The sequence below is a fragment of the Elephantulus edwardii genome, unplaced genomic scaffold (genome assembly GCF_000299155.1).
Source record: "Elephantulus edwardii isolate Elephantulus edwardi_28Jun2011 unplaced genomic scaffold, EleEdw1.0 scaffold00417, whole genome shotgun sequence".
In the NCBI taxonomy this organism is placed as follows: domain Eukaryota; kingdom Metazoa; phylum Chordata; class Mammalia; order Macroscelidea; family Macroscelididae; genus Elephantulus; species Elephantulus edwardii.
Window position 1 is genome coordinate 937770 of NW_006400167.1, and position 11476 is coordinate 949245.

At 43.3% G+C, this 11476-nt stretch overlaps 1 protein-coding gene across 1 annotated transcript in view; it reads right to left on the reverse strand.

Annotated features, from left to right (window-relative positions):
- ACSS1 (acyl-CoA synthetase short-chain family member 1) overlaps nucleotides 1-11476 on the reverse strand; it is a 193018-nt gene that overhangs the window by 97892 nt on the left and 83650 nt on the right. Inside the window, exon 3 of the mRNA XM_006902470.1 lies at nucleotides 4431-4630. Within this exon, the coding sequence (XP_006902532.1) occupies nucleotides 4431-4630 (200 nt within the window). The remainder of the gene's footprint in view (nucleotides 1-4430; nucleotides 4631-11476) is intronic.

Below are 11476 nucleotides of genomic sequence, written 5' to 3' on the forward strand. Positions count from 1 at the left end.
GAATTTGTTCTTCAGTTCCTTGAGCTTAAGAAATGCTGAGCGAGTTCGGCCCTTTTGATTTTCTGACTCTAGCTCCTCGCACATTTCGTTGTAGCACTTTGCTTTGTCATTCTGAGCAGCCTTCCTTGTTTTTCAATGCAGCATAATATTCCATTGTGAGAATATACCACATCTTCTCTATCCATTTGTTGATTGGCTCTTTGGTTGTTTCCAAATCTTTGCTATTGTGAACAAAGCCACGGTAAACATGGGTGTGCATATGTATGCTTGGGTGATGGTTATGGTTTCTTTGGGGTATATTCCAAGCAGTGGAATTGCTGGATCAAATGGTATTTCTATTTGCAACTTTTTGAGAAAGCACCATACTGCCTTCCATAGTGGCTGCACCATTGTACACTCTCACCAACAGTAAATAAGGGTTCCAGTTTCTTAAGGTGAAAGAACTGAAGAACAATTAAAGATGAGAGCTACGTTGGCCTAGTGGAAGGAAGCTGTGCTACCAAGCCGAAGGTGGGTGATTGTCATCTGTGGCCCTCGGCCAGGTTCAAATTGTCTTCCTGTCAAACATTCTTCTAGGTGGTATAGCACTGGTCTGTGCGTTGCTGTACAGAGGTAACTCGTGGTTGCTGTGATGCTGAAGCCTGTGACAGTGATGTGCCAATCGTGGTAATGGGCACCCATGGTGGACAGTGTTGGCTGGAGCTTCCTGACTAAATCAATCCTGGAAGCAGGAGCAGCATCCACTTCCAAAATGGCTTGCCTCTGGAAACTCTGTACGAACAGTGCTCAGGCTGTTCATTCATAGGGTTGCCATGAGTCGTCTACGACTCGACGGCATTAAACAACAACAACAACAATTGGCAGAATACTGAATGATCCAGAAAGTATGAAAAGAATATGGAAGGACTACAGAGAGTACAATGTATCAAAAAGAATTTGCTGAGACATAAGAATTTAATGAAACAACACATGATCAAGGGGCAATGATGAAAAAGCAGAAGTTTAAGCAGCTCTGAAGGAATTGTCAAAAAACAAGGTCCCAGGAATTGATGGAATACCAATTGAAACATTTCAACAAACAGATGCGACCCTGGATGTGCTCACCAGGCTGAGCCAAGAAACCTGGAGGACAGCTACTTGGCCAACAGCCTGAAGAGATCCATATTTATTTGCATTCCTCATAGAAGGTGATCCAATTGAGTGTGGAATTATCAAACAATATCACTAATATCGGAAGCAGAAGTGGCATCCACTTCCTAGACAACATGTCTCTAAAAACTCTATGAACTCTGATAAATGATGATAGTCATAGAAAGGCTTCAGGCCTTTTGTTTATAGGGTCGCTATGAGTTGTGCTCAACTCGATAGCAATCAACAACAGCAACAATATCACTAATATCACACACAAGCAAAATCCTGTTGAAGATTATCCAAAAACTACTAGAATAGTACATTGATAAAGAATTGCCAGAAATATAAGCAGGGTTTAAAAGAGGCTGCGGTACTAGGGATATCATTGCCAATGTCAGATGGATCTTGCTGAAAGTAAAGGTTACCAGAAAAATGTCTACTTTTGTTTTATTTATTGTTTTTGCTGTTGTCATATGCCATCGAATCGTCTGCAACTCATAGTGACCCTATGTACAACAGCTCTAAACCCTGCTCTGTCCTGTGCTAATCTCACTGTCTCCGACATACCTACCCCATTACACCAGTCACTGAATCAATCCACCTCACAGAGGTTCTTCCACTCCTGAGCTGTCCCTCCACCCTCCCCAGCAGGACGTCCCTTTCCAAGGATTGATCCCTCCTTGCGACATGTCCAGAGTATGTCAGACAAAGCTTTAAAATCCTTGCCTCCAACGAGCAGCCTGTATTCACCCTTTCCAGGATGAATCTGTTAATTTTCATATATTCATTACTCTTTTCCAGCACCATAGCTCAAAGGAATCAATTCTCCCTAGTCCTTGTCCAGCTCTCTGATACATATCAAGTGATTACAAAGACCATGGACTTTATCAAGCATACCTTAGTCTCCAGAGTGACATCATTGGTCTTCAGTACTGTGGAGAGGTCCCTAATAGCAGACATTCCCATCATGATATGTCTTTTAATTTCCTGGCTGCTGGTACCAAAAGCGCTGACTGTGGGGCCAAGCAAACTAAAGCTGTTAACAATCTCAATCTCTTTACCATCCATCCTGATGATGCCAATTGGCCCAGTGGTGAAAATCTTTGTCTTCTTGATATTGATCCTCAATCCATATTGAAGGCTGTAGTCCTTGACCTTCTGCAGCAAGCGCTTCAGGTCCTCTTCAGTTTCATCAAGCAGGGTGTGTCATCTGCATAATGCAGACTGTTGATGAATCTTCCACCATTCCTGATGCCACACTTATCCTCCCAGATAATCAGTTTTGCATATAGGTTGAAAGTTATAGAGATAGCATACATCCCTGGCATACACCCTTCCCAATTTTGAACCATACAGTGCTTCCTAACTCTGTTCTGATGATTGTCTCCTGGTTCATTAGCATGATCAAGTGTTCTGGAATTCTTATTCTTCTCAGAGTCAGCCACAGTTTGTTGTGATCCACACAGTCAAAGGCCTTTGCATAATTAATGAAACACAGATAGACATTCCTCTGGTACTACCTGCTTTCAGCCAAGATCCATCTAACATTAGATACAATATCCCTAGTACCATGACCTCTTCTAAACTCAGCCTGGATTTCTGGCAGTTCTCTGTTCAAGTCATTTTTGGATAATCTTTAGCAGAATCTTGCTTGCATGTGATATCAATGATATTGTTTGATAATTTTCACACTCTTCTGGATCATCTTTCTTTGGAATAGGAACAAATACAGATCTCTTCCAGTCAGTTGGCCAAGTGGTTGTCCTCCAGATTTCTTGACACAGCTTGGTGAGCACATCTAGGACAGCATCTGTTAGTTGGAATATGTCAATTGGTATACCATCTATTCCTGGGGCCTTATGTTTTGCCAGTTTCTTCAAAGCTGCTTGAACTTCTTTCATCATCATAGGCTCTTGCTCATATGTTGTTTCATGAAATTTTCCTGTCTGTCAATTCCTTTCAGTACAGTGACTCTGTATACTCTTTCCATCGTCTTTTAATACTTCCTACCCAAAACATCCTTAAGTATAGAACTCACTGAATTTGTTCTTCAGTTCCTAGAGCTTAAGAAATGCTGAGCTAGTTCAGCCCTTTTGATTTTCTGACTCAAGCTCCTTGCACATTTCATTGTAATATTTTACTTTTTCTTCCCATGCTGCCTTTTGAAATCTTCTGTTCAGCTCTTTAATATCTTGACTTCTTCCCTCTGCTTTAGCTTCCAAGCCCTCTAGTGCAATATTCAAAGTCTCTTCTGACATCCATTTTGGTCTTTTCCTCCTCTTCTGTGTTTTTAGTGACCTTTTGCACTCTTCCTGGATGATACTTTTTTTTTTCATGTACCTCCATGTTTATCGCAGCATTATTCACAACAACAAAGAGGAGGAAGCAGCCCAAGTGCCCATCAATGAGATATATTGACACAGTGAGTACAACAAAGGGCCAGCGATTGTGAAGCAGCTCAGAACTGGGCAAAGGTTTGATCTGTGGTCCATGGGGTCACTATCATCCATAGTTTATTTGATGACTCCTAATGGCGAAATAATGCTCTGAAATGAACGTTTCCTAATGTCTCAGGCTAAAGACTGTCCTCTTAACTTTGAGATGATGTTAACTATCTTATCAAACTCAAAATCTTTTAGGTTTCTCTTTGAACTCCTTGATATCTTCCCACAACTCATCTGGTCTTCACTCATTGGTGTTCAAGACCTCAAACCTGTTCCTGAGATGGTTCTGAAATTCAGGTGGGATAGACTCAAGGTCATAGTTTGGCAAAGGTGAATGTGTGGATCACAACAAGTTGTGGCTAACATTGAGATGAATGAGAATCCCAGAATATTTGATTACGGTCATGTGAAACCTATACTTGGACTAGGCAGTAATCGTCCAAACAGAGCAAAGAAATAGTGCATGGTTTAAAGTCAAGAAATGTGTGTGTCAGGGATGTCTTTTCTCCATATCTTTTTAACCTGTATGTGGAACTGACCATTTACGAAGCTAGACTTCATGAGGAGGAATGTGGCATCAGAATTGGAGGAAGACTTATCAATAACCTGTGTTATGCATCTTTATGGGTCCAGTTAACTAGTTGGGTTTTTTTTAATGGGTTTTTTCTTAGATGGAACAATTCATATGTTTCAATTGCTGAGCATTAACCACTGCACCACTGAGCACTTAGTCACTGCACCACCAGGGCTCCTTGGTAGAACCTGTCATTTGCAAGACTGTCTGCCTCTACCCTAAGTTCCTGGTGGCAACCCTCAGGAAGGTCTAGGGGAATCCTTTGCATCCCACATGCTTACCATCATTGATCCTCCCAGCTAAGGACTCTGCACTGAAGCCAGCAAAGACAACCGTGTGGATGGCACCAATCCTGGCACAAGCCAGCATTGCTGCCACAGCCAGTGGAGACACAGGCATGTATATGGCCACACGGTCCCCTCGATGAACTTCATGTCTCTTCAGTGTGTTGGCCAGGCGGCATGTGGTCTCCAGAAGCTCCCTGCAACACAGGAAAGATAGAATGATCAGTAATGGCATCAGAACAAAGATCAGAATTTAGGGGATTAATTCTGAAGCTAGGAGCTCTGATAACTTAGTGGTAAGGCATTGCCATGCTAATCAGAAGGCAGGTTTGAAAATCCACCAAATGCTCCAAGGAAGAAAGATGAACAATTTCTTCTGGAAACCCATGAGACAGTACACAACAACAATACACAATACAGTACAAAATACACAACAATACACAATACAGTATACAATACTGTACACCATAATCCTGAAACTACAAATACTGTATACCCTAGCACCTGGTTTACAGCATGCATTTAAATATCTGTGGAAAGTTTTTTCATGTAAAGTTCATCACCTGAAAGAAGTTTTTGTAATGTTGCAGAATGGTATTGACAGAGATTTATGGCCTCATTGTTGAAGTTTAGGGAACGGCTTCTCCTTATCAGCACCCATAAGTATCCACAGCAAATCCATCATATCATTGAGACAACTACTCACATCTCAAAAGGAAGCCATTTCATAAGACATTTAAGACGGAAGAGTAAGGCTCCAGCTTCTGCCTGTATGAGACCAAGAAAAACTCTTGCCAGTCAGTGGGGCTCAAGAACTTGATCAGCTCCCAGGCTTATAAGGGGAGGGGGCTGAGGATAGTCACTCTCTCTGCATCCTGGGGGCTGTCTGGGAAGTCGTGAGAACACCCCACTTTTCATCAAAAGCCCCTGATTGGATTCCAAGATGGCAGCAGTGGCAGAAACAGCGTGGCAAGCTGTGGAAGCAGCAGACCACATGGAGGAGGGCCACCATGGCCTTCTACAGACCCCTGTTTATTAATAATTAAACAACTGGTCTTCAGTGCACATTGAGACTCAACATCAGGATATTGAGGATTCCCAGGGAAGAGTGGGTGAGTCCCACGGCTCCCAGCCCCCTGCTGCGGAGCCCCTACCACCACTGCTCCATGAGGCTCCCACCACTGGACCCCAGGGATCCCCTCACCTGGGATGGATGGTAGGCACTGGGCCCCCCTGAGGCTAGTGCAGCACAGCCACCACACTGCTGCAGAGTCAACTTTTTCTGGGGAGAATTCTTGAAGCCAAGATGGTGGCAGCGGGAGATGTGGTAGCAGGTTGGGGTTTCCCTGGGTAGGCCAGAGAGGAAGATCACCAATACAATGGATTGATGAGCATCACTGTGAGCTGTCTACAACTTGATGACACTTAACAGTGGCCGCATGTCCAAGATGGCAGATATCCTCAATGCACCATTTCTACTGATCTGTTGACTGCATCTGCCAAGAACTGTTTAGACCTGGGAGGAGTCTGTTCACCACTCTCAGGTCCCCTTCTCCATTTATAAAGGGGGAGGGCAGTGACATCTACTTCAAATTACAGTATGGCCAGTTATGGGGAGGTAATGGTGGCAGTGCCAGAACTGGGGACACTGTCCCTGGCCACATGGTCTTCAGTGAGGTGTGGGGTCTGGACTTGGGGGAGTATTTTGGTGGGGGAGTATGCCAGCCAGCCCCTAGGGTGTGTCACCCGGCCCTCAAGGGGTGCCATCCTGGCCCTCAGGGCGAGCCATTTCAGCCCTCAGGGTAAGCTGGCCCTCGGGGTGAGCTCCTCAGCCCTCAGGTGGTGGCATCCCACCCCTGGGTAGAAAAAACTGCCTAGGGTGTACAGAGAATTTTATCTAGGCTACTTTCCTCCACCCTCTCCCCCAGTACACCCATAAGTAACACCCCGAAAGCCCTTCTATTTGTAACTCACAAGTTTGTTCTCTCTAGGTTTGCTCCCTTTCTTATAGGTAACCTTAACACTGAGTTTTACTCCAGACCTGACCCTGAACCCAGTTCCAGAGACAAAAAGGAAATACAACTGCCAGCTAAGGAAAAAAAGGAGGATGGAGCCTCAGGGTTCAGTCAGCCATCCCCACTGGACCCACCTGGGAAAATACTCCACAGTCCAGAGGGGAGTAAATGTCAGGAACATATCTTCTAACAGAACAAGAAGGCAAGCAGCTTTAACCCAAGACAATCAGTAAGGTCATAAAGTGTGCTCCATTTCCCCCTTCACATCAAAACCCATGTTCAGCATGAAGAAGCCAGAGAGTCTGTGTCCAATTCCCAAATGAGAAATCCACAAGTGAATAAGACAGTTTATTTAATCACCATTTGGACTATGCTTTCCATTGCCCTGTATCATCTGGTCCCCACCCTGGATCCTTTTCATTTCTTTCACCCGCTCCCCCCACCAACCAAATTGTGCAGCCCTGAAACTGCATCCTGCAATTTCATCCCCTCCAGTCCTCACCCTTCTGCTTCCAACCCTCACCTCCTTGTATCCCCAACATGTTTTTCCCAATAAATTTATTTTTTTAAAAGCCCCTGATTGTTCATTTATTACAGGACATGAGAAATGTGGGGTGTTCCAACACCACACAGAGTCGGCAGACTGAATCCTCCCTCTACTCCTGAGGTTACAGAAAGGTTCAGCACATCAGTCATCTCCAAATGCTGGGTGACTGACTCAGAGGTCAGCACGTGACCAAATTTTATTCAACTGGAATTTATAACAGGATTCTGCAGAAACAGGAAGTCAGTCCAACAAAATGGAGAAATCCAGTGGTGTTTGAAACAAGCAGGGCCAGTTCTATCAAAGTTGTTCTAGCACCAAGTCGATCACCAAGGGCTTTGCAACTGCAGTATCCAACCATTTTCCCTTTCACCCTCCATAGTTTGATCTTGACTTGACAATAATAGAAAGCTGGATATGAGAGAAGAGCAGAAACCCTCATTTTTTCTCAGTGTTGTGGTGGGTGGCCAGCATGTTTGCATCTCTGCTATCTGCAGTGACAATTGCTGCTGTTGAGTGCTGTCAAATCCAAGCTGACCCATAGCTGATACTCCAGCAGGTTTTCAGAGGCTGTAAATTGTATGGGAAGAGACTGCCGATCTCTCTCTTTCATTGTGGCTGGTAGATTTGAACTGCCTTCCTTATGGTTGGCAATGCAACTGCTAACCACTAGGCCTCCAACACAGATCTTAATTTGATCATTATAATCCCCTCTGTTTAAAGGTTTGTTAAGGAAAGTGCCCCACCCCCCTTCCTGCCAAAGATGCAGTTTGGAAAGCAGTGTCCTGAAAATAAATGTTCAGCCTCAAGGGGAGGTCTTTGTTTCCCAAAGCCATTTTGCAAAGCAGAGTTGTCATGAGTAAAATCACAAGTTCCACCTCCTGACTTTCAGTGTCTCATGCCAGGATGTCTCTAGCACACTGCTTTTTCTGAGTTTCATCAGTTTTTCTACTTAGAGCTGTCAGAAAAAGGACACAGGTGCCATTCAATGGCACTCACCATATGTTGCTGTACATGATAAAAGAAGGAACATCCTCAGTGCCAAAATTCATGGACTCTGAGGTCCAGAAACACTCCCACCATTCCAAGGGAGAGATTGGAAAGGACAAAGCTGCTAAAGAGCCTCACCAATCAGCAGTGCAGGAGAATAACTTTGTCTCCATACTCCAGCTGGCATTAAGAAAGTATTCTCTTTTCCACCAAATGGAAACTGACAGAAATGGATTTAATAGTCATTTTTAAGTTAAAAAACTCAGCTAACTAATTTTTATACATTCTAGTTTTGTTCAAAATTCCGTTGCAGGAATTATGGAGATGACAATGAATGGGGATGGCAGTGATTGTGAACAAAGAAAAGGGAAAGCATTCTCTTTTGACTGTTCCAAAAATTGGAACAGGATGCCAAGGACAACAGTTAAGGGTGGCTAGTAATGTAATTGGCTTTGGGGAGGATAAGTACACAGGAAAAAAAGGAATGAGGGAATGTACCCCATATCACACAAGTCACCCAGACAATAGCAGTCAGGCTGGGCTGACAGACCAGGCCCATGCAAGCTACACTGTGCTTGCTGCTTACCTTCGATGAACGACCAAATAGTCCATATGCAGCAGGAGCTAGAAATGGGTCTGGTCTGGCTGCTCCCATACTCTTGCTACTAAGCCCAAAGGCATTGTTTCTTAGAAAGACTTTATCTAGACTCTTGGCAAAGGATATTGCATGGCTTGAAATCAAGAAAACTGTGTGTCAAAGTTATATCCTTTCACTATTGTTGTTGTTAGGTGCCACCTAGTCAACTACACTCATAGCAATCCTTATTAACACCAGTTCTGAACCCTCTCCTTTACAGAACTATCCTTATCGTGTCTGATACACTTAAGCCCATTGCTGCAGTTACTGTATTAATCCATCTTGTTGGGTGTTCACCTCTTTCACTGGCCCTCCACTTTTCCATGCATGCTGTCCTTTCCAAGGAATAGACTCTTTTAGCAACATGCCCAAAATATATGAGACAAAGTTTTGGCTCTAAATGATAGGTAGCAGCAAAGGAAATGCTGACAAAGTAACCAACCAGAAACTGTTCTAGACAATGATGTAAGAGTAGCACACCACCCAAGAACCACCAAAAATTGATCAGAAGAACAGACCACCCAAGAACCACCATAAATCAATCAGAAGATATGCACTTCCATAAACTAATTGAAAGCTGTGTTAGTCCGACTCCCTGCTGGATAGAATATGTAAAACTTTGTGTAGGATAGAGATGAGGTCAGTCCTTTCCTGACTGGTGCATAGTTTGTTAAGAACATCTAATAAGCAAGCCTCTTTTCCTTTCGCTTACATTCACTCAATGTCTTTTTTGTATGGTGATGTTCTATCAAAGTCTCACTCTCAAGTCAGAACTTTCTAGTTCTTACTTGAAGAGACTTCTGGACCTCTTTGGAAATCACCCCCCCCTTGACATTTCTGGGGTCTCATCTGGAAAAGAAATTCTGAGGACTCCTGACCACTGAAGACCCAGCTGCATGTGAGTTTTTGTGCTTCCATGCTTCTAAAGTGCACCTGATCCAGGGCATAGTCTTTGCAATTACTTGCTATACATCAGAGAGCTGGATAATAGAAGGAGAATTTATGCCTTTGAGCCTTGGTACTGGAGAAGTATTGAATATACCATGGAATGCTAGGAAAACAGGTTCATCTTAGAGAGGGTGAGACCAGGCAGCTCCATGAAGTTTCATCTGACATACTTTGGACACACTTTGGGACCAATCCTTGGAGAGGGATGCCATGCTTGGGAGGGTGGAGGGACAGTGCAATAGAGGAAGACCCTCAATGAGATGGATTGATTCAGTGACTAGGGTAATTGGGGTAGATATGTCAGAGACAATAAGATTAGCACAGGATAGAGCAGTGTTTAGGGCTGTTGTACATAGGGTCGTTATGAGTCACAGGTGACTTGACAGTACATAACAAATTACATGCTTCTAAATCTGGCCCTTTGTACCCTACTTCCTCAATTGTAGGATCCTGTGTCTGTCAAAGTTTCCATGGGAGATGAAGAAGACAAACTCTCACCAGTACCCCTTTGAGGGTCCTATAAGTGGGTGCACCAACTAGGGGATTATACCAACATTCTAGGTCCCAAAGAGGGGCTTCTCCACTCCTGAGCCAGCAGCAGACAACTAATAGCACTCCCTTTGGGCTTGACCAGGGTGCTCGATTCCTCTGTGAGGCTGTGAGTTCTGGGGTAAGGAAGTGACATCTGTCAAGACCCATCAGGAAATAGACATGCCCGGGGATGGAGGAACTCATACCTTCCATCTATGCCCAGTTCTCTGAACTGAAAACCAAAATATAAGTTTTCCAAGCAGCACATAATGCAGTCAGCTAACCTGGGGTTCAGAAAGCCATAATTTTAAAATTTGGCTGCTTTCACTTTTTAAGTTATCTCCATTTTCTTGTTCCCTCTAGTTCAAGCTGTTGAATTATGACCTCTCATTCCCTGGTCTGTTTTGTGCTTATCCCCTTCACAATAATGATGCCCTTTTCTGTGCTTTCCTACATCGCCATGGACTGCTTTGCCTTTTGATGCTTTCATTTTCTTTTTCTCAAGAAGCCTCCCCTCCACACTTGGTATGGGACCTGGAAGGCTGCCTGTTTATCGACCTAAGATCCTCTGAGATGGTCTTGACTTTGCAAGACATCATTTGGATGAGGGCTCTTAGAGATATTAGAGGAAAATTAGACAAACTTATAGAGGTTGGCACACTCATCTTTATTACTATGTTATTCACAATAGCAAAGAGACCAAAGCAACCCAAATGCCCATCAATAACCAAATAGATAGAAAACCTATAGTACATTCACACAAAGAAATATTACACAACATTAAAAAACAATGAACTCGTAAAACATTATCCAGCATGGGTGAGCCTGGAAGGTATTATGCTGCATGGAATATCTCAGTCACAAAAGGACAAATACTCCATAGCATCACTGTTATAAAATAGGACTGACATGGGAAACTGGGGGAAGAACAGGAAAAGAGTGGATAGATAAGGAACACTGCATTGGAACAGAGGAGAACTGTTTGAAAGGAGTTTGTGGCTAGGCATTATATGTTTAACAACAATTTGGAACATGAGGTGCATTGCAAAGTGGATTGAAGACTTGGAAGGGGGGAGGAGAGAGGAAAATGTGCAATAATGAATGAATTAAGAAAATGTAGATTCTGAGTTTTAAAAATTTATAGAGGCTATAGGGACATTTTAGCGTGTTATTTTAAATATCTTTATTATGGGTCCCAGCCACAGAGACATCCTCAGATTTATACCCACAAGAAAGGCTTTCATTTTACTGCTGCAAAATTGGACTGATATCAGGGTGGGGGTAAGACTGAGAAAAACTGGATAAATTGTGTATACTGCACTGAAACAGATGAGGGAGTGAATAATTTAAAAGTGATGTATGATAGGGTATTAAGGTT